General features: G+C 56.4%; 2 protein-coding genes across 7 annotated transcripts in view; both read left to right on the top strand.

The window, feature by feature from the left end:
* Nucleotides 1-1,267: 1,267 nt before the first annotated feature.
* Nucleotides 1,268-18,688, top strand: LOC123642929 (tumor necrosis factor receptor superfamily member 6-like). Of its 3 annotated transcripts, XM_045558474.1 has the most exons (11): nucleotides 1,268-1,366; nucleotides 5,619-5,700; nucleotides 6,958-7,086; nucleotides 9,376-9,490; nucleotides 10,946-11,013; nucleotides 13,018-13,101; nucleotides 13,381-13,422; nucleotides 13,511-13,536; nucleotides 14,083-14,409; nucleotides 16,749-16,791; nucleotides 17,679-18,688. In XM_045558474.1, the coding sequence occupies exons 1-11, from the start codon at nucleotides 1,322-1,324 to the stop codon at nucleotides 17,981-17,983; spliced, it is 1,266 nt and encodes a 421-aa protein (XP_045414430.1). In that variant the 5' UTR covers nucleotides 1,268-1,321; the 3' UTR covers nucleotides 17,984-18,688. The 3 variants fall into 3 exon arrangements, with proteins under 3 accessions (XP_045414430.1, XP_045414431.1, XP_045414432.1); XM_045558475.1 differs by lacking the exon at nucleotides 13,018-13,101; XM_045558476.1 differs by lacking the exon at nucleotides 14,083-14,409.
* Nucleotides 18,689-19,985: 1,297 nt separating this feature from the next.
* Nucleotides 19,986-22,435, top strand: part of CARS1 (cysteinyl-tRNA synthetase 1) — a 51,037-nt gene continuing 48,587 nt past the window's right edge. For 2 of the 4 annotated variants that reach the window (XM_045558472.1, XM_045558473.1), the window contains exon 1: nucleotides 20,015-20,103. In XM_045558472.1, coding sequence (XP_045414428.1) covers nucleotides 20,040-20,103 — 64 coding nt within the window. In that variant the 5' untranslated portion in view covers nucleotides 20,015-20,039. Of the gene's footprint in view, nucleotides 20,104-22,435 lie in introns of all 4 variants that reach the window. The other 2 variants (XM_045558470.1, XM_045558471.1) reach the window with 2 other exon arrangements.

Below are 22,435 nucleotides of genomic sequence, written 5' to 3'. Positions count from 1 at the left end.
GCTCCCCCCAGCATGGCATGGAAGAGAGAAGCCCCCAGTGGGAACTTCCCCCAACTCCTGCCTCAAAGCCTGAAATCTACATTCCTCCCCTTGTTCACAGCTATGTCCTCCCTCCTGTGGCAGCTAAGGCCCCCGAACCCCCGTGCTCAAACACAGCCCCGCCTGCTCTCCCTGTGAGCTACGAGTCGGGTGTCCAGAGTCAGAGAGAGATGTTAAGGAATTGGCTCAGGTGATTACTGGCCTATGGGGGGGGGCGTTCTGGCAGGTGGAGACCAGGGAAGAGCTGACAGTGTGGTTGAGGCCAAGGCTGTCTGCGGCAGGGGTCCCTCTTGCCCTGGGAGGTCGGTCTTCCTTCTTTTCAGGCCTTCACGGACTGGGTGAGGCCTCTGTGCTATGGCAGGTGTGTGCTTTGCTCAAAGTCCACCCATTTAAATGTTAAACCCAGCACACACACACAAAAAACCCCAAAACCTTCACAGAAACACCCAGAATAATGTTTGACCCCATATCTGGGCACCATGACCCAGCCACATTGTCACATGCAATTAACTGTCACCCCTCTCCCCACTAGGCTCCACCCAACACCCGCCCCCCCTGGGGAGCAGTAGGGAGGTGGAGGCCATGGTCCGCTCTGCCTAGAGACCCTGAGCTCACCTCCAGCCAGAGCCCTCCAGGGACCCTGGCACGGACTGGCAGGACCTGTGGCCCTTTAGACAAAGGTGCCCAAACCCTGTGGGGCCGGGGTGGCAGGAGAGAGAGCTCTGATTGACAGCTCCTTATGTTGCAACATTCCAAGCCATGTCTTTGACCGATCACAAGTCAAAGAGTCTTTAAACCCACCTATAACCTGTAAGCCCCCGCTTGGAGATGGCCCACCTTTTTGGGCCAAACCAATGTACATTCCCACGTATTGATTTATGACTTTACCTGTAACCCCCGTCTCCCTGAAAGGGATAAAACCGAACTGTAACCCAGCCACAGCGAGTCCACTGGATCAAGGCCACTTGGGCGTGGCTCCGGGTCATGGTCCTCAAATTTGGCTCAGAGTAAATGAAATTATTTTACAGAGTTTGGCGTTTTCCCTGGTTGACAGGGGACACTGGGTGCACAGGAGGGCAGAGATTGAGGAGATGCTTCCACAGGCCGGCGAGGGCCGGGGGCGCCGGAGAGAGCCGGGCAGGCGGGGGGGCCAGGAGCCTTCCTCCCTCATGGCGCCGCCTCCCACCTGGACCCGGCTTCCCCGCCCCCCGCCCCCGCGCGCCGCCCGCCCCGCGCAGCCGCAGTCCACTTCCGCGCAGCGGGCCGTGCCGGGCCGGGAGCCATGGTGGCGCGCGTGCTGCGGCCGCTGCTGTTGCTGGCGGGGTCGGTGAGTGTGTCTGGCCCCCGGGGACGGCTGTGAGCCGGGGCGCGGGCCGGGGTCCCGGGATCCGAGCGGGCCGGTCCGCCTGCTCCGGCGCAGCCTCAGCGGACCGCCCTGCGCGCCCCGGTCCCCGGTCCCCGGTCCCCGGTCCGCGGTCCCCGCGCCCCGCTGGGGCTGCCTGGTGGCGCGCTGGGGACCTGCTGGCGCCGGTGGGCGGCGGGCGGGCGGGAGGCTGCGCCGCCGGGGGGGGGGGGGGGATGGGGGGAGGGGTGGTTCCCCCCCCGCCCGTGTTTTATTCGCTACAAATCGGCCGGACCCTTCTTTCCTGCTGTCCACGTTCATTCGTGTGTGATAGGGACGGTTTCATACAGGCAGATACTCTGTCTCGGCGCTTTCCCGATATACCATCATCATTTTTCAAAAGTCATTATTCCCCAAGATTACCTTGTCACGGTAAGTGTCACAACATGTTTGCGAAAGCGGACAAGGTGTGATTACCACATGACTCACTTTCTGTTAAGGGTTAACCTCAAGTCACGTGGGTGGAAGTGAGGAACCGCGGGTACCTGGAGTCCGTCCCTTGCGCTGGCTGCGAGCCAGGGAGACTCCAGCTTCCCAGCCCCAAGGCACTGCCGAGTTTTCCTGAAGCCACTTTGTCCCCAGAACTGATAGTTTTCTCCCTTGAAAGTGGCACCTCTCGTGTTCTTAGCACTTTTAACGAACTTGCGGTCTGTTGTTCTAGTCCTGGTGCTTTTCTGCTTCAGGCGGGGCATGCGGGACACCTGGGAGTGGCCTGGTCCCTGGCGTGGCCCCGGGCCTGCTTCCGGAATGCACTTGCCAGGCTTTGGGCTTCTGTAGCAGGGCACGTTCGCAAGGAGGCAGTGTGTGCCCGTCTGACTGTTCTTCTCTCTCCTGCCCGCCACGCTGCTTGCTTGTAGCTCCCTTTATTGGGACCGTTTGTGCCCAACGCAGTGGGAAGTCCTGCCCGTGATGGGAGGTAGAGGCCTGGCACCCGCCAGGCCCGGTGGGAAGCGTCATGCAGAGAGCCCTCCCTGGGTGTGGAGGGACCGGTGTGTTTCTTCAGGTACTTCCCTCCTCCCTCTTCCTTCCTGCCTCTTGCTGCTTCCAGGCCACGAGAGCCTTCCTACAAGAACCTTCCTACGCCCACCCTCTGGGTTCAGCCCACAGCCTGCCCTCCCCTGCGTTGCTGCCACCCAGCGCTGAGCGTGTTCTCAGGGTCCCCTCCTGGTGCCATTTCCAAGCAGTCTTGGCCGGTTCACGGTTCTTTGCCGGCCCTCCCTCCTCCCAGCCCGCTCGGCTTCCTGAACTCTGTAGCCGGCGGGGAATTCTGCCTCCTTCCGGGGCCACGGGAGGCAAGCAGGGTCACCAAAAAAACTCACTTATCAAGATAATATTTTAATGAGGTATTTTTAAAAATGAGAAATCCATGCTAAAAATGCATGAGGGAAAACAATGGAAACATTTTTTTAAAAGGCAGGGGCCCCGTGGCACAGCCCTGGAATCCCAGTGACTCAGGTGGGAGGACTGGACCCTGCACCTGCACAGCCGGGCTCCCTGCCTGGCGTGCCGGTCCCCGCCCGCTCCCAGTAAAACTTCCTTTACAAAAGCGGATGGCAGTTTGCAGGTTTGGAGTGTCCAGAACACCATCAAATGCTGTGTATCCTCAGTGCTGAGTTTTGGGCGCCCCCTGACATTTTGCCCCTGCCCTGGGCCTGGGAGGTCAGAAAGCTGGCATGGAGGCCGTGGGTGGTGCCCGGGGCTGCCAGCCCCATGGTCAAGGCCCCTCGGCCCCCCTGGCCCACCTGGGGAGGAGGAGGGACTAGCGGTGGAGTTTAAAGTGGGAGGGGGGCTGGCGGCAGAGGGGGGACTTCAGACGGCGGCGGCCTCCAGGGGGCTGCGTGGGGGAGGAAGGGGGCCCACGGCGAGGGGGCATCTTGGAGGGCCGTGGCAGTCAGGTGGGGAGACCCGCTGGGTGAGAAAGCTGCCTTCCCATGTCCTGGTGGGCAGGTCCCAGTGACAGGGGGGCTGCCTTCCTCTGGTCTGAGATTCTGGTTTTCTTTTTTTTAAAAGGTTTTTAATTTTAAAAGTTTCATTTTGAAATAACTTTTAAAAAGACACCAAAATAATCGCGATGGTGGCGTAATAGTGCAAATGGACTAAATGCCACTCTACACTTTCAAATGGTTACTTTCATGTTAGGTGAAGTTTATCTCAATTTTTCAAACACTAGCACTGTACAAAAAGCAAAATTAAAATAAAATAGCCCAAAGGCTTCCCACAGCTGTCTCCCAGATTCCGTGGGTGACGACACCTTGCGGGGAAGTGAAAGCTGACAGGTGCAGACACCTCGCGGTCTGCCACCTGAGGGCAGAGGTCCTTGGGTGTGTGGGCTGGAACACTTCCTCAGTCTGTCTTTCCTTGCATGACCTTGACACCTTTGCGTTTGAGGATTCCTTGTGATTAAATTCCTGTTACGTGTTTTTTGACAAGAATTCCCCAACGGTCATGCGTCCTGGTAGCTGCGTTAATGTCACCAGACACACGATATCGTTCTGTCCCTTTACTGGGGCTGCTGACTTTGATCACTTAGTTCAGCTGATGTTTGCCAGGTTCTCTGTTGTAGTTACTGTTTTTCCCCTTTGTGATTACTAAGTAGCTTGTGGAGAGTTGCTTTGAAACTAAATAATTCTGTTTTCCCTCCTACTTTCATATCCTAATGTCAGCATCACTGACGATTCTTGCCTTAGACTGTTCTTACTATGGTGTTTGCAAGTTGGGCTTTTTTCTTTAAACCCATCTAAATGCTTTTTTTCCCCTGTTACTTTTACTTCATTTTACCCAAGTTAACATAAATGACTGAAAAACTAAAAACGGAATCTATTCCGGTTCTGCAGAGACGGGGGAAAAACAAGGTTGGGAGAGGAACACAGAAGGAGTAAGGAAAGCAAAGCCAGAAAAGAGGGCAACTAAGAAAATCAGAGAAAGTACGATGTCAAAAGCACAAAATAAGGCCGGACACAGTGGCTCACACCTGTGATCCCAGCACTCTGGGAGGTCGAGGTGGGAGGATCGCTTGAGCTCAGGAGTTCGAGACCAGCCTTAGCAACAGCGAGACCCTCATCTCTACTAAACATAGAAAAATTAGCCAGGTGTGGTGGCGCACACCTGTCGTCCCAGCCACTCAGGAGGCTGAGGCAGGAGGATCGCCTGAGCCCAGGAATTCGAGGTCGCAGGGAGCGATAATGATGCCACTGCACTCTAGCCTGGGTGACAGTGAGACAGACTGTGTCAAAAAAAAAACAAAAAAACACAAAATATGATGGTAGAAATAAAGCCAAATACTGTACATACAAGTAGGCTAAACTCATTAGTTATCAGGTTGAATTAGAAAGACAGATGTAGTGATGTGGCGTTTTAAAGAGCTGCACCTACGCAGGGAGCAGTACAGGTGTGGGGAAGTGAAAGGTCAGGAGGGCAGATGCCTGGCCCGTCCTCACCTAGTGACACAGCAGTGATTTTTCAAAGTCAGATGCGAGAGCTCAAGCTAATAGGGAAAGGAACGAGTCACAGAGAGGGTGACAGTCATTCTCGCATCTGAGGTACTTATGTTCTGTACAACTGCCTGTCAGTCTGTGGTTCCAGTTTTTTATATATGTGTGTGTGTACACGCCCCTGCACACACACAAGGTACGCAAAATACATGCACACACAGGCGTACACACTCAAACTCACAGGTCCCAGTTCCTAACTGATGCATCATATACTCTCTTGACAAAGTGCATATGCACCTGCTGAAAAACTCAGCTGCAAACTGGGACAAAACAGATGCTCACTGAATTCCGAAGGATCATGGCCGTGCAGGTAGACTAGACGGCAGCCGAGTAGCGTCGGCACAACCGCACGCAGTCGCAAACTGAAGAACACACTCCCCCACCTCACTGCTAAGCACTCGAGCAAAAAGAAAAAAGAAGGAAAAATGAAAAAAAAAAAAAAAAAAAAGATCATATTCCCCCAACATAATACCTACCTGCTCCTTACTACAAGTCGAACAGTACGGAGGATTATAAGAAAAAGTTCCAGCATGTTCTTCCCCAGCGCAGGCCATCCCAAGTGGGACGGGTGTTCCAGCTGGCGGGTGGCCAGGCCCCCCCTGTGTGGAGATGCACGTGGACAGTGGGCGCGGTGCCACCGGCCACGGGGCATCCTCAATACTGCCTGTCTCCCTTTCTCATTGAAGGTGACCTTTGCCACCAGTGTGACCTCATGTGGCCCAGATATGTACCCTTCTGAGGACCTCTGCTGCAAACTCTGCCCAGCCGGTGAGTCCCAGGACACCTTCCGGAGCTTTCCGGGCTGACCTGCCAACCTGGGAGAAGGGAGGCCTCAGGCGCCTGTTTAGGGCATAACTGGAAGCTGCTCTGGGTGGGAGAACGTGGCAGATTAGGGGTGGGTGGGCCTCCCCTCGGAGCCCCCTCTGTTCACCCCCCACCTCGGAAGGGCTTTCCTCTGCCCCTGGGGCTGTGGGGAGCACCAGGGTGAACAGAGAGGGGGTCAGGGCCTGCTCTGAGGTGGGCAGGCTGTGTTCTGGGGGGCTCGGAGGACAGAAGTGGGGGGCACAGCCCAGGCTGGAGGCTCCCATCTGCCCTCCCGCTGGGAAGAGCCCAGACGGGCCTGAGGATGGAGGCTCCTGGCGAGCAGGTGGCTCAGTTTCTCCTCGTGGGGGGCTCTGGGATGGAACCTGCCCCTTACAGCCGGGGAGCAGCCAGAGGCTCCGCCCACCCCACCTCTCACGTCCTGATGGCCAGTCACTGCCATCAGCACCTGGGCCTTCCCGGGAACCACTCAGAGGCCGGCGGCCATACTCACTGCTCGCCACTGCCCCTGCACAGGCCTGCACACGCACACGCGCCCACACGCACACCCAAACACTCACCTGCACGAGGCTATATGTGTGCACATGGGTACGTACATGCACCTTCACACGCCTGTCTGTACACATCTGTGCACATACACACCTGCACACACGACATTTCGGGAATTGGTGCCACATCACTGGGCCAACATGAAGCCCTCTGAGTGCAGCCTGTGGGCAGGTGCAGGTGGTTAGGCCTCTTCCCCAGGAGGCCGAGAGCGGGCTCGGGGGCCAGCTTTGCTGTGGTTCTGCTGGAGCCCTCACGAGATGAGCACTGGACTGGGAGCTCCGTCTCGGGCCCGGACAAACACCTGCACTCTTACACCTTCAACCTCCCTCTCTTAAATCGGCCCCTGGGAGCCTCCGAGCCTGCCCCAGGTAGTTAGGGGCTGGGGGCGGTGGATGAACAGGCACCTGTGAGGTCTCAGGGGGGTCAGTGTGCAGGCCGGAAACCACCTGTCTGCACGAGCTGCAGGACGTCGGAGAAAGCCAGGGGGATTCAGGTGCTCAGTTCCTGGGATGCAGACGCATTAAGTTTATCATGGGGGCTGTGGCTGGGCATCAGTCTCGAATGTCCCAAAGATGTTGGGTCCCCAGGTTGGGTCTGTGCTGGAGCAGGGTTGTGCTGGTCCCCCGCCTCACCACTGTCCCTCCTCTCACGTAGGCTACTATGTCAGCAGACACTGCAGTACGAACCACAGCCGTGGAGAATGCACACCGTGTGGGCCTGGCACCTTCATGGCCCACAACAACAGCAGGCTCTACTGCCAGCTGTGTAACCAGTGCCGGGAAGGTGAGTGCAGCTGCAGCCAGGCGCAGCAGTTCCACCGAGTGTTACGGGTTGCAACACGCCCCTTCCACCTGCCCTGGGGGAGTCTCTCCGAGGACTGCAGACACGCAAGGAGTGTGAGCCACCACAGCGTCCCTGTGGTGTTTGGTTTTGAGAGGAAGAGTTGGTTAGGTTTTTTGCTTGTATCACGATGATACATGTATGTAGTTAAAGATTCAAGAATCAATCTGTAAATATTGGGGCCTTTTTTTTTTTTTTTTAGAGACAGGGTCTCTGTCACCCAGGCTGGAGTGCAGTGGTGTAGTCATAGCTCACTGTAACCTCAAACTCCTGGGGTCAAGCCATCTTCCTGCCTCAGCCTCCAAAGCAGCTGGGACTGCAGGTGTGCTCCACCACACCTGGGTAATTTGTAAATTTTTTGTAGAGACTTGCTGTGGGTTCTCACTATGTTGCCCAGGCTGATCTTTAACTCCTGGCTTCAAGTTATCCCCCTGCCTCGGCCTCCCAAAGTGCTGGGATTACAGGTGTGAGGTACGATGCCCAGCCTTACAAATTATTAAGATTTTTAAGACCGTTTAGCAAAACGACTGTATACAAAATTAATGTATAAAGGTTCACGTAAGTTTCTAAATACCCCCAACAAATTGTTATTTAAAAGTGTATTTTTAAAAAAGATACCATTTGCATCATTAGCAAAAAATAATAAGATACTTTGGAATAAATCTAGCAAAAGATATGTAAGATGTTTATGGGAAGAAACCACATTTAAGAAGACCTAAATATGTAGAGATAGGTAAGAAGCTTTAGGTGTGAAAACTGTGTTTTGAGGATGTCAGTTCTTCTACATGGAAGATCCCAGCAGGAACTTTCTTGAAATGTGATAAGCTGACAACTTCCAAAATACTCCCAAAGAATAAAAACGAGATAGCACACCAGCCTCCGGATGTCAAGACTTTGTATGAAGAGACCATTAAGATAACGTGACATTCACAGGGAAAGGACAGGTGGGCCAGGGGGCCTCCCCCCTGCACAGGAGGAAGGGGAGAATCCAAAAAGGTGGGTGATTCACTGTCCACACAGGAAAAGTCCCGGTGCGGGACGGGACGTTTGCGCTATATCCACCTTTCACTATACATAAAAACCAATTCCTAGTGCATGAAAATCCTCATATGACAAGTGAAACTCTAAGAAGAAAATACAGAGTGTCTGAGACTTTAAGGCAGCAGAAATTCTTTTGATGTAAATTATAAAAATCACAAACCATAAGGTAAGACTGATAAACGTGACTACTTTAGAATTATATGCTTTGTCCATCAAAAGACACCCAAACTTGAAAACTTTGCCATGAAGTAGGATAATTGATTTCTGATACTTACAACTTACACAACATCAGTATGCAGAACGTATAAAGGATGCCCACTAATCAACAAGAAGACATTTACTGGAAGCTTCCCAAATGCCCATCGACAGGCCGTGGCACGCTGACGGCAGGGCGTCCCTGCGACAGCATGGGACGAGGGTGTGCTGCAGAAGGCCGTGCCCAGTGGCCTTGACGTCTGCCCACGGGCACGTCCCGCTGGGCACACCTGCTCAAGGACGTTCAGGAGGGTGGCGCAGTTCTAGAGAGAAGACAAAGGCTGGACTCAGGGCTGGGGACACGTGTTCTTGGCATCGAGCTAGGGTGCAGGTCTGAGGGTCCCCTTTTATTTTTATTATCTCTCACATATAGTTCTTTAACTTTGTTCAAAGAGGAAACGTGGCAGGTGGCAAAAGTATCCGCTTTGTGAAGCTCTTCGCCCCGTGTTTAAACTCTGCCACCCGAGACTCGGGCGGGTGTGCCGTGGCGGGAGCGCAGGGTGGCATCTGGGAGGGAGGGCCTTGCCGGGCCGGCAGGGCTGTTGGCAGCAGGCAGGATGGTGGGTGTCCCTGCTGTCAGATGGCACGTCTGCCTTTATCTGACGTTTTGTTCGTACAGAACACACAGCAGTGTTCTTTTCTCTGGGGGGCAGACGATGGAAGGAATGATTTGGGGCTGTGTCTGAGAGGCTGGCCCCATTCCTCCCCCTGCCCAGCTTGCGGGGGCACCCACCGGCCTCTGCATGGACACCCCAGACCACAGGGAAGCAGGTCCGGCCGGTACCTTTTCATGGTCCCTGTGCTAAAAGATCAGGTAAGGGCAGACTCTGCACCCAGGACTAAGAGCAGGTGATGGTGACTTTGCCGTGCCGTGGTGTGGTGCACGGCCGACAGGGTCTTGCCGCTGGGGACTGACCTTAGCCTTCCCTTTGACAGACCAGGAGCCGGTGACCAACTGCTCTGCGACCAGTGACCGGCAGTGCCAGTGCAAGACGGGCCAGTACTACTGTGACTCTGCAGACTGCACGGAGATCTGCTTCCGCTGCAGCAGGTGGGGGGCAAAGGGGGTGGGGGTGGGCAGACCAGGGGGCACGGCCTGGGTCCCCCCTCCTTCACTCATTGCTTGTTTGGCTTTGGGCCACTTATATAGCACCCCCAGCCTCAGCCTCCCCACCTGCAACATGCGGCTAACGGGGTAGCCCCTGCCCCATGGAGGTGCCGTGGAGATTAAATCAAACAAATCGCCTGGATGTTTCTGCCTGGTGTCAGTGCTCATTCATTCATTCATTGAATGAATGAATGCTGCACCCCGCTGTGGCCTGCAGGTGGCATTGCAGGCCTTGGGCTCCTAGCAGTGGGGGACGCGGACGATGAAAATGCACATACGGTGTGAGACAAGCCAGTGGCGGTCCGTGAAGCATAGAGGGCCGTGGGGCCATTGTAGACTCGGCAGTCGGGGACGATCTCTGTGGAGATGGCCCTCAAGAAGAGGCCTGAGGGAGAGGGAGCCACAGAAAGTTCCGGGGAAAAGGGAGCTCTAGGTAGAGAGAATGGCAGGACCGTGCCCCGTACCCAGAGTGGAATGACTGACCATTGTCACTCTGTTAGTATCCTGTGGCCGTCATAACACGTGACCACAAACTGGGTGACTTCCAACAACAGAAATTTATTCTTTCATATTTCTGGAGACCACTGAAATCAAAGGTGTCAGCAAGGCCTCACTCCCCCCAAGGGCGCTAGCAGAGGGTCTTCCCTCCCGTCTTCCAGCTTCTGGTGGTGGCTGGCAGCCTCTGGCTTGGGGACGCGGCACTCCAGTCTCTGCCTCCCTCGGCAGGGCCTCCCCCTCTGCGTGTCTGGGCCTCTGTCCAGATTCCCCTCTCGTAAGGACACCAGTCATTGGATCAGGGCCCACCCTACTAGGTGAACTTACCTTAATTATGTCTACAAAGACCATATTTCCAAGTAGGGTGACATTCTGAGGTCCCAGGTGGGCATGAATTTTGGGAGGGCATTCTGGGCAGACATTTACAGTGATAAAGCCACTTGCAAATAGCTCTCATTAAACACAACTCGGACTGTCTTGAACTGTTGGCTCACATACCTGCCAAGTCTGAAGTAAAGACTGCATTCAGGTCTGGTTTGATCAAGGCTCTGGTGTCTCTGCACTCACTTGCCCTTCTCCTTCTCCAAGGCTGGCTTCGTCTCTGGGCTGGCTTTCCTCTTGGCAGAGTCATGGCTCTGTCGTCATAGCCAAATGCTCCATCCAGGATGAGGGGGAAGATAGAGGTTCTGCCCCCAGATACCACGGCTGACTCCCAAGCTTCACTCTCCTTAGACTAATTTGGGCCACATAGCCTGGGAAACCCCAGGCATCGATTGCCCGAAACGTGGCAGGGCCATCCCAGGACCAAGGCTGGTCCCTTCTCACCCTGTCCTGAGGGTGGTGATGAGGCTACTCTGGGCTGAGCCTGGGTGGGAAGAGGTGACACTCTGGCTTTTCCTTCAGGTGTCCTGGAGGCAGAAAGCCCCTTCGGCCATGTAACGCCACGGCGAACACAGTATGTCCTGAGCCAGGTAAGGGGCTTGTTCTGTCTTTTCAATCCAGGTGAGCAAACCTTTTCTGGAAAAGTACATGTGTGGCTTTGCAGGCCACATGGTTGTCACTTGTCATCTTTGCCATGGCAGTAAAAACCACCAGAGATAATAAGTAAATGAATGTGCTTGGCTGCGTGGCAATAAAACTTTATTTACAGAGACAGGCAGTGGGCCGGAGTTGGCCTGTGGGCCCTACTTCATAGACCCCTGTCGTAAGTAAACAAACGGAATCTTTGCAGACTCGCTGCGGCTTCCCGGCCTTCTCCCGGGCCGGGCTCAGCCTCCCTGCGCTGCCCGGGCCGCTGGTTGGTGCCGCCTGCCCCAAATGCAGGATGTGGCATCGTCGCCCTTGGCAGGCGGGGCACGGGGGTGGGCAGCTGTGTGTCCCGTTTCCTTCTGTCCTGCCACGGGAGCCCCAGTGCCGTTTCTGGCGCCTGCCCTCTCGGGGCTCTCAGATGACAGGAGGACTTGAGGACAGGTCTCAGGGCAGAAGCGACCCCAGCAGCCTCGGCCCTCGCGTTAGCACCCGCGTGAGCCTCTCACCCGTGTTCATGCTGGGTTGTCTGAGGTTTTCCTTCCTGTCTTTTTTTTGAGACAGAGTCTCACTCTGTTGCCCAGGCTAGAGTGCAGTGGCGTCAGCCTCGCTCACAGCAACCTCAAACTCCTGGGCTCAGGTGATCCTCCTGCCTCAGCCTCCCGAGTAGCTGGGACTACAGGCATGCGCCACCACGCCCGGCTAATTTTTATATTTTTAGCTGTCCATATAATTTATTTCTATTTTTAGTAGAGAGGGGGTCTCGCTCTTGCTCAGGCTGGCCTTTCTTATTTTTGATAACGATTTGTAAACGTTGGTCGTGATGTATGAGCTTGGGACACAAGCCCACGTGCCGCAGGCGTCCCCTCGGCGGTGCCTGTTACCCACCCCAGGTGTCTCAGTTCTAACGTGGGTCGGTTTGCTGCCATTGCCCGTGCGGTTGCCGCCCTTTGTGTCCGTGTGAGAAACCTCAGCTCGCCCGAGACGCCCTCTCGCGTGACCCACCCTCTCTCGTGACCCGCCCTCGAGTGACCCGCCACCATGCTGCTCTTCTCGTTTGGCTCCACGGCGAGCCTGGATGCGGCTTTCGCGCAGTGTGAGGTGGGGCCGGGTCCACTGGGGTTTTTCTGCGCTGTGCAAGTGACCCCCGCCCCATGTGGCAGGGGTGAGAGGACGGTCCCACTCCCCCACCCCCCCCCACTGCTCTGCGCGTCATCGCCGTCCCAGACCGAGTGTCTGTGTGTGACCCTGGGACTGTCCCTCTCGCCTGCCCCCCACGGGTCGTCTGGCTGCTCTGGGATGTCGGCATGGCAGTTTACTTCTGATGAGAGAGACACGTAAACGCTTTCCGAGGACATGTTGACACCCCAGAAAAGTGGGGTTTCTAATCTGAGAATAAAGAAAAGCCTTTAAATTGCCGATGGCGTCGTGTGAACGTGGCTCCACTGGCTTTTCTTGCTCGGGGTGGGGGGGGGGTCACTTGGAGGTGGCCTGTCCCCCCTCCCCGTGTGTCTGTGCGGCCTGGCTCTGGCTGTGCTGTGATTCCACAAGGGGTGAAACCAGGACACCCAGTGGTCTCACCAGATGTGTCCCCAGGGTGGGCCTGCCCTGTCTCTTGGGCCACGGTGGCTGGGCTCTGCTTTGACCAGGACCGGCACGTCCTCTGCCACCTCCAGGCTCCCGGGCTTCGCCTCCTGCCGCCCAGGAGCAGATCCTGCAGCCGGGACCGCCCACGCAGGGCCACCCCCGGATGGCAGAGCCTTTGGCTGCCATTCTAGTGGGACAGACCTCCCGCCCCTTCCCAGGACCCGAGCTCCCCACATGCTCCGAGCTTTGGGACCTGGACAGACCAGGATGGGGAATGGGGACCTTCGGTGGTAGCACGTTACTCTGATAGAGAGAGCTGTGCTTAGCTCTGCCACGGCCTTCTCTGTTTTGCTTCCTTCCAGAAAATGTAAACTGGTATTGGTTATTCCTCTTGGTTCTGCCTGTCAGCAGCATCATCATCTTGGCCATTTATTATGTAAAAAAAGGTAAATTAGGGCTAGCTTGATGGGCGAGAAAAACAGACCAGCAGCCTGTCAGTAGCTCAGAAACGGGGCAGTTTTGTGAGGTCCTCGCTTTCTTACTCAGGGCCGCCTGGAGCTGGGGGGGGCGGCGGGCAGCCATCCCCTGGGAGGCCACAGAGTCTTGGCTCAGCCGGCTGTGGTGGCAGCAGGGCTGGAGACGGCCGTCCGGGTGCTGCTCCAGCTGGGGGTGGCGGGGGCGCTGGGTGGGCCACGGGCTGAGCTCGCCTTCCTCTGCTCTTCCAGGGAGACACCGCGTCCAGCAGTGGATGGGCAAGTTCCTCAAACGTAAGTGCACTTTCTTCATTGTGAGTTCAGAAAGTCCTTGTCCTGGTTAATGTGAATTGATTTCATGACTCTTGTTTTTTATTTTCAGGAGAGTCAAATGAGCCAGGCATCTCTGTAAGTGTCACACTGGGGTTTGGGCTCCGCCTTCCTGCAGGTGCCTCATGGTGGCTCAGGGTCCCAGTCCGGTGCCAGGTGTTTAGGCCTTGGTGGCAGTAAGGTCCCCAGCACTTGCAGGAGTGGGTGTGGGCAGCCGCAGGCCTTCCCGCCTGTGCCCTCCCTTCAGCTTGTGCAGGGGGGTCGCGTCCACCTTGTTCGAGCCCCGGCTGCCTGTGCCAGAAGAGGACTGAAAGTCTGGTCATTCAGACCACCCAGTGGAAACCGAGGCACGGGGGGGATTTCCAAATAAAGTCGCGGTCATAGGTGCCAGGGGTTAGGACATGGGCTTATCTTTCTGGGGGCCACAGCCCAGCCCACAACAGCTTGTCTTGGGGCCCCCAGGGCGTTGGTAGCGGAGCTGGGCCCTCACTGTGTGTGGTGTCCGTCTCTAACCTGCACAGCCCCGGCTTGCCAGGCCACGTGGCATTTCCTTCTCCAAAGGTGACTTGGGTAGGGCCTGTGCTGCCATCCCCATTCACCAAAAGAAACAACTTTGTGCTTCAGTTTGCTCTAAGCAGCAGCCCCAGGGTGACCCTGCTGCCCACGCCCACGGAGACGCTGCTGCCCGCGGATGCCAGCAGGGACCATCCAGCCCCTGGTGCGGAAACGACAGCGCTGTTGCAGGAGGAGAACTCAGCCTTGCCTGCCGAGGCCGAGGCCGAGGCCAGCCCTGGGCCCCTAGAGGCCCCGGGGGAGAGCCCCGTGGGGCAGGTGCTGGTGGCTGAAGGAAGCACAGCTGCCCCAGAGCAGGCACCGCACACTCGTCCTCCTGCTGCCCGCGGGCCCCAGGGCTGGACCAAGGCCACAGCCCCCCTAGGTGACCTGGAGAAGGTAAATGAAACTTCTGAGGCCGGGCGCGGTGGCTCAAGCCTGTAATCCTAGCACTTGGGAGGCCGAGGCGGGCGGATTGTGTGAGCTCAGGAGTTCGAGACCAGCCTGAGCAAGAGCGAGACCCCGTCTCTACTAAAAAATAGAAAGAAACTATATGGACAGCTAAAAATATATATATAGACAAAAAATTAGCCGGGCATGGTGGCACATGCCTGTAGTCCCAGCAACTCGGGAGGCTGAGGCAGTAGGATCGCTTAAGCCCAGGAGTTTGAGGTTGCTGTGAGCTAGGCTGACGCCACGGCACTCACTCTAGCCCGGGCAACAGAGTGACACTCTGTCTCAAAAAAAAAAAAAAAAAACTTCTGGGTGGGCCTGAGCAACAGCAACGTCTGTGCTTACTGGACACTTGCCGTGTGCAGGGTTCTGTGTTGGGTGCTGGCGTGCGTGCTCTGGGGAGATCCCTGGGTTAGTTTGCTAGGGCTGCCACAGCACGGTTCACACACGCGGTGGCTTAAACGGGAATTTGCCTTCTTCCAGTTCTGGGGGCCAGGAGTCTGGGGCCAGGGTGTCGGCAGAGTTGGTTCCTGCCGAGGCTGTGAGGGAGAATCTGTCCCAGGCCTCTTCTCGAACTTCCAGTGATTTCCTATGGTCCTTGGTGTCCGTGCGCATAGAAGCATCACTCCAACTTCTGCTTTTGTCTTCACGTGACTTTCTCCCTGTGTGTGCCAGGATCTGCCGAGATTTCCCCTTTTTACAGGGACACCGGTGGTGTTGGATTAAGGCCCACCCCGGTGACCTCGTCTTACAGCTTTACCCTCTGCAAAGATCCCGTTTCCAAATAAGGCCCCAGCCCAGGTGCTGCTGGTCAGGACCCCACGTCTTTTGGGAGTGGTTCCACCCACAGCAAGCCCCAACCCAAGGAGCCGTCCCAGAGGACCGTGACCCCCAGGGGCTCGCAGGGCTCAGAGTGTCCTCACCCAGGTCCTGTGGCTGTGCTGCGGCAGCACCGAGGACATGGTGGGGCCCTGGGCTGCCGCACTCTTACCCAGGCGTGGCTCAGCCCCCCGAGCACAGGATTTTCTCCAAGCTGGGCTTGGCAGACCTCACTTAAGCACCTCCTGTATACCAGGTGCAGCATCCAGACAAGGCCGGCGGGGGTGGGGGGCGGCTGGCGGGAGGGAGCGGGGAGTGCGCGGGTCCGTCCGTGGGAGGGCCGGGCGCGGGGAGGTGGGCTCCAGGTCCAGCCTTGCACAGAGGAGAGCAGCTGTCTCATCCTCTGTTTGGGGCTGCAGGGAGCCTGTGACTCCTGAGTAGGGTTTGGCAGGATAAGGAGATACCTGCTAAGTCGCCCTGGGGAGAAGGGTCCCTTGGACAGAGGAGACAGTGTGTGCAGCTGCCCAGAAGCATTGGAGAATAATCAGGAACCCGTCTCTGGGTCCTGAAGGCACAGGAGGTCAGGTGTTGAGGGAATGGGGCCAGGGAGGAGGTCACGGGACCCAGCATAGGCACGGAGGTTGAGAACTCTGGGAATTGGGCACCGTGGGTCCCATGCCCTTGTGTGTCATTTCTGCAACTTTCGTCAGATTCTCCAAAGGGTCTTATTTGAGAAAGAGAGGTCAGGACCCCCAGTCCTTGTCACCGAGAGGCACTAAAGGGGACAGGGCAGTGTTGGGCGCCCCTGTTGGGCCGTGCTGAGGGCAGAACCATTACTGCCCCCGGTTTACAGGTGAGGCAGCCCTGGCAGGGAGAGGGCAGCGTTGAGGATGGCCAGCAGCTGCCACGAGGCAGAGCTGGGATTTGAACTCACGAGGTCTGGCCCCAGGCCCTTAGTGATCCAGAGGGAGCCCCTAACCTTGTCCCCAGGCCTTGGGAGCCTGGAGCAGCCCGTGTACGTGGACAGTCAGATCCAGGCTCTTCTCGCCTAGGACACGCTCAGATTTCCCCGAACTAGAAACCCGGTTTAAGTCAGTGATGTTTTTTCATGATGCATCTCTCTGGACCAGTGTCCTCTGTCGGTATTGCTGAAGCCCAGAGTAGAACAGTCACCCCCAGGTAACGTCGCTCAACTGTTAACAGCAGGCCCCCCACCCGCCCACTGGGCAGAGCAGCCCTGACACAACACGGGTGCCCAACACGGGTGGCCATCCCGGGCCTCAGCAGTGTCCCAGGGAAGCGTGACCTGGAGGACGTGGGTGGGCTGCGAGCTCTCTGCTACCTACAGTGGGGCACAGTGGGGCCCACCTGCCGCCAGGAGAAAACCGGCCGGTTCTGTCAGGAGCCCTCCACGGGGCTGGACAGATTTCTTTTCCAGGAATAATTTCATTCTCTTCCCTCCACAGGAATATGCACAAAAGTATTTTTTGAAGGATATGTCCTGTGACGGTAAGTCATTTGAATTCTTCATTTTAGCGACTGTTTGGAGTTAAATCTGTGTGAATGTCTTTATTTCTGAGAAAGGAACGTCTGCCTCCATGCAGCTATGAGGAGTTTTCCTGCGGACTTGAGATTCACTTTTCCACATGCACTGCTGACGTCAGGGAAAACAGTCTGGTGTCAAATACAAGTTTTGGGGCTTAATCAAGAAACACTGGGTGTTGCTTTTGTTTTGTAGTATTGCCATGTTTTTATGACGATGTGAGTGGGTGGTAGAAATACTTGTGTGACCCTAGAGGAGCAGGTCCCTGCTGGCTGTGGTGCTATATTTTCTTGGCAGAAAAGTGAGGATTTATTGAGCACATGCTACAGGCCAGGTGCTTTCTTTATCTCGTCCTCACTACCAACTCTGCAAGACCACCCCCATTTTCACCCCCATTTTGTACATGTAAAAATAGGATGACTGCAGCTCAGAGAGGTTAAACTCGCCCGGGGTCTCAGATCCTAGTGCTGACTGGCCTGGCCTGCTGGCAGCCGGGGGCCTTCCCAGTGGGAGCGGGGAGGGGTGGGGAGGACCACGACAGACTGTCCCCACGAGGCTTCGGACTTGCCTGGGAGCCTCTGGTTCCTTCTCCCAGGAAGGCTGGTGGCCATGTGGGGCTTGGGTGACCCATGGTCCTAGAGTGATGGATGGGCAGCAGGCAGGGTGAGGGTTGGGGGGTGGTCCTGGCCCAAAGGTGATCTCCAAATCCCGGGGCCTGGTCCCTTCTTTGGGGTCAGCTGGGGCCGCACAGAGCCCCGCACGTCCTGGGCAGCAGAGTCACAGCAGATGCTACGTGCGCGCGGTCTTTCCAGAAATGTAAACAAACTCTTCCTTCTTGTTTTTGTTGTTTCAGCCACCAACAGGATTTATTATGAAATTGGACATGAGGTTCCAAAAAGTAAATGGAAGATGTTTATGAGATTTATCCAACTTGAAGAAAATGAAATTGAGATTTGTGAACACGAAAATCCAGGAAATGTGATGGAACAGCATCATAAGATGCTCCTGCGGTGGAGAAATAACCATGGAAAGGACAGTTCTGTTTTTAAACTCATGGCTGCCCTCCATACAATGGGGTTGGACGTGCCTTTGCAAAATATTATAAGTAAATTACTTGCTGAAGATATCTTAGGTAGGCATGCTGGGACCCCAAGTTAGAGTCTCTGTTGGCACATTTGATGTTAAGCACTGGCCTGGATGAATCGGATATGAGCTGCTTCTACAAGCTGTGATCTTGCTGGAAGCTTCACGAATCCCAGATACGGCTGTACTTTCTGTATGAAGCTTTTGATGGGGAGGTCAGTTCTGTGGACAGGCAAGGGTGCTTCTCTGCCAGAGAGCTGTCCTGTTCACGGTCCTGGAAGCCTCTTCCCCAGGAGCTGAGGCGAGGAGGATTTGGTGGTTGTCTTTCTGCCTTGACCATTGGTTCTCACAGTCACTGTGCTGCTCCCGTGGCTAGAAGAGGGTGTGGTCCAGACAGTTGTTCCCTAAATATGCATGAGTCAGTCAACCACAAAGGCAGCTTGCTGGCCACTCTGAGCAGTTGTGGATGATGGGCTGCAGCGGGCACTGGGATCAGAATTGGTGCTCTTAGGCTGCCCCTGGGGTCTGGGTCTTCTGCCTAAGAAGATTGAATTTATACTAGACCCCACCTTCTCAACCAAGATTAGCAGGGGTGGGGCATGGTGCCAATCACAGAGACCTCTTTAAGTGCCTTAAACTTTTTAAGTACTGAGGCCAAATATGCTCTTTCATCAAATATTGTACAATTTAGCAATATGTGCCTTAATAATTTTTCTTTTTTCTTGGAGACAGAATCTCACTCTGTCGCCCTGGCTAGAGTGCAGTGGCATCATCACAGCTCACTGCAGCCTCCAACTCCTGGGCTTAAGTGATCCTCCTGCCTCAGCCTCCCAGTAGCTGGGACTACAGGTGTGCACCACCATGCCGGGCTAACTTTTGTATTTTTTGTAGAAATGGGGTCACACTCTTGCTCAGGCTGGCATCCTAAAATGCTAGTATTACAGGCATGAACCACTCTGCCTGGCCAGTAATTTTTCTGTGTAATAAAATTGTTTCCAAAATAGTGTTTCCTCTCATTTGGGTGGGTGCACAAACCTTGGGTGGGATATCTGGGAAGGTGACGTCATGCACAGAGAAGGCAGGAGCTCCAAGCAGCCTGATGGGGGTGGGGGTGGGGAAGGACTCTGGAATGGGGTTCTGAGAAGGAGGTGGAGCAGCCTGTTCTGGCTCCTAGGTCTTCCCAGGGGTTTTTCTGTCTCCAGGGAATGACAGCAGGGCCCACCTGTTGTTCAGCTCAGGATGTCAGCACCGCTCTGCCTCTCCCTCTCCCTCACCCCAAACATCAAATCTAGCTCCAGTCCTTGGAAATACTCACAAATCAGCCCGCTTGTTTCCATCCAGCACCAAATATCTTCAACTTCTGGGTTCATCATTAAAGCAAATGCCACAGCCCCCCAACCAGTCTCTCTCAGTCCAGAAACTTGGGTGTCATTCGGGACTCCACCGTCTCCCTATCCCCCCGCCTCCCACGCATCTCTCAGATCTGCTCGCCTCACCTTTCCTCGCCTGCAGAGGACGGAAACCGCTTCCCGCCCGCGAGCCCTTCTGCCTTCATTCCGGTTTTCGGGAACCCATGCCCTCCCTCCGCCCAGCACTGTCAGACGACGGCCCCGAAGCACACATCTGCTCCCGGCTGCTCCCGGCTGAAGCCTTCGGGATGTCTCTGCCATCCTTGCCTTTGCTTACAAGGGCCTTCCGGAAGCCCCATCCTTGCCACGGGCCGCGCTGCACCTCGTTGTCCCGGCGGCTTCCCTTCTGCTGGGGTCGTCGGCAGGGCCGCCCTCGTCCCACCCCTCCCCAGCCCTTGCTCCAGGCGGGGCCCGCGGCCGGCTCTGACCGCCAGGCTGGGTCTGGGCCCCGGGGCACTTGCCGCAATCGTAACCCAAACGCTCGCGCCTGGGACGCGGTCTCCTCGCCGCCGGGCCGAAGGCTCCGGGCGCCGACAGGGCCCGCGCGGCCGGGGATGCTCCGGGGCGCGGGTCACTGGGGAGGCAGACCGCAACTCCCAGCATGCCCCGGGCCGGCGGCGTCAGGAGCGTGCGGCGGTTGCCTAGCGACCGGGCGTGTCCCGGAAGGCGGGCCCCGAGCGGGGCGGGACTTCCGGGGCGGTGGTTGCATCAGATTCTGGTAAATGTCTGTCGCCGCGGCCGCGGGTCCCAGATTCCCAGGAATGGCAGGTTCCTCTGCGGAGCAGGGTGAGAGGCGCGGCCGGACGGGGGCCTAACTGGGGGCCGGGGCGGCGGGGGCCGGGGGGCGGCCACCGGGGTCCGGGGTCCAAGGGGCGGCGGGGACCCGGTTCCGAGGAGCGGCTACCGGGGTATGGGGTCCCAGGGGCGACCACAGGGGTTCGGGGTCCGAGAGGGGCGGCGCGGTGTCCGGGGTCTGAGGGGCGGCAGGGGCCTGGGTCCGAGGGGCGGCCACCGGGGTCCACAGTCCAAGGGGCGGCCGCGGTGTCCGGGGTCCGAGGGGCGGTCAGAGGGGCGGCCACCGGGTGCTGGGGACCGAGGGGCAGCAGGGTCCCGGGTCCGAGGGGCGGCCAACGGGACCCCGGCCGGCGGGGCTGTGGAGAGCCCCTCGGGATGGAGCGCGGACCCCGCGGGGACCCGACACCTGTCCGGACCCCGCCGAGGCCACTCCCTATCCCCAGCTCAGTTCCCTCACTGGGTTTCTGCGGAGGCTCCTTGCACCCCAACCTGGGGAGGTGGCCCTGGGTCAAACTACCCCTCCACAACCGGTGCCTGGCCTGGCCTTGCCCCCTCCTACCTCAGCTGAACTCTGGGGGAGAGGCGAAGGCCCCAGGGTTGTTTTGATTTTCTGCTTAGACCGGGCAGCACCGCGGGGGTGGGCGGAGGGCACCTGAGGCTGGCGCTTAGGGAAGTGGGGCAGAGGAAGCCAGGGGTACGCGTACACACACATGAAAGGGCTTGGGGTTTTACGAAGGCTTTTATCTCAAGTTCCGCCAGCAGTCACCATTGGGATCTGCCTGGTCAGAGCATTACTGCCCCACTTTACTGCCGACCCGGAGGTTCCCGCAGGAGGCAGCTGCCCCGGTCACTCATGTCTCCAGCTGGAAGACCTCCAGAGAGCAATGGGTCTTTTCTCACTGTCCCTTCAGCAAGATTTTAGGTGCTGGAAAGGCCGGAGACTCTGGCCCAGATTCCTAACAGTGTGGAGCACTTTCCAAAGGAAACATTCTCAGTATCTGTTGTAGTTTTTAGTTCTCTTGGCTGACAGAAAGTAGATAGAAGTTCTTCTAAGACACCTCCAGTCACTGCCCCAGTTTCGGTCGTACGAACATTTCCTTGGCATTCTGTGGTGCCCCTTGCTCCTGAGGGTTTGCTGGGTTCCAGGTAGGTAGGTCTGACCACCTGGGTAACGTGGTGATGTGGGGGTGCCCAGATGACAGGCCTGCTACTCATGGCATAGGGGTACACTCCTGTACCTGGTGGCAGCAGTAATCACCTTCCAGGCACGCTGCATTCCATCCTACCTGCATGCCTGGATTCCAGCACCGTCTCCACCCGCCCCAGAGCCAGGCAGCCCTCAGATGTCCACCCAGACTCCTGTGAAACAGCAGCGAGGCTGCCGGTTCCAACTCCGGAGCCAGCCCGGACAGGCCAGGGTCCCAGCTCTGCTCCTTCCTCACAAAACGGAGGTGATGGTTCCTACCTCGGAGGGTGCTGTGAGCATAAATGAGCTTAGTAGATGAAAAGGACTTAGAACAGTGCCTGGCACATAATAAGCACCATGCTTGTTTTTTTAAGATAAAAGTGGTTTTGGTTTGTTTTTGAACATAAATGAGATATTGGGGAGTTTTTTGGTTTCTTGTTCTTTAAAATTGCTTCAAACCTTTAGGTGTTCAGAACCTTATAAGAGTTGGCTTATTTTTGGAGCTTGCTGTGTAGGGTGGGATGAACCCCCAGGCTGTCTGGGCAGCGGGCGGGTTTCCCAGTCCTAAGCGTGAGGGCCGAGTCTCTGGTGGTGCTCCCCAGCCGGCCCCTGCTCGTTTCCTTACTCCCCTCTCCCCCCGCCACCCACACACACGGTCCCTAGGCTCACCCTCAAACATAAGAACATAGTCCATCCTCTGAGGAGACAGGAAATAAAACAAAAGCACTACCAGAGTTCTTCTAGATATCCTTGGTTTGTAGTTTCTGAATGTTTTTTATTCCCAAAGTTGAATTCCTCAAACGTGACCATCTTCCCAGGTTTTTCAAGGATGGGTCCTCATTTCCAGATTATCTTCCATAAGTCAACGCAGAACGTCTATTTCTTCTTCACGACCTCACTGGTTTTACAGCTTCTCTTTTGTAGTCTCGAAGGTGCACAGGCTGAGCGCCCGGCCAGGGCCCGATTGTCTACGAAGGACGAGTTTCACTTTCGATACTTCCAGGGTAGTGGAGCTTACCCCAGGGGCCTTTCCCTACAGATTGGGACACCACTTGGTGGCTGCTTGGTAGGTCAGACTTATAGTTTAATTTTTTAATACAACTCAATTCAAGGGTCTTCCTAATAACATAGCCAGCA

Source organism: Lemur catta, chromosome 7, assembly GCF_020740605.2.
Source record: "Lemur catta isolate mLemCat1 chromosome 7, mLemCat1.pri, whole genome shotgun sequence".
Lineage (NCBI taxonomy): Eukaryota > Metazoa > Chordata > Mammalia > Primates > Lemuridae > Lemur > Lemur catta.
Note: the sequence above shows the minus strand (reverse complement) of the source record. Positions and strands in the feature narration are given on the sequence as shown.

Excerpts from the sequence above, each read along its gene's own strand:
- LOC123642929 (XM_045558474.1), top strand. The coding sequence starts at position 1,322 with ATGGTGGCGCGCGTGCTGCGGCCGCTGCTGTTGCTGGCGGGGTCG. Across the intron at positions 9,491-10,945 it reads ATCTGCTTCCGCTGCAGCAG|GTGTCCTGGAGGCAGAAAGC; the intron begins GTGGGGGGCAAA and ends CTTTTCCTTCAG. Across the intron at positions 11,014-13,017 it reads CACAGTATGTCCTGAGCCAG|AAAATGTAAACTGGTATTGG; the intron begins GTAAGGGGCTTG and ends GCTTCCTTCCAG.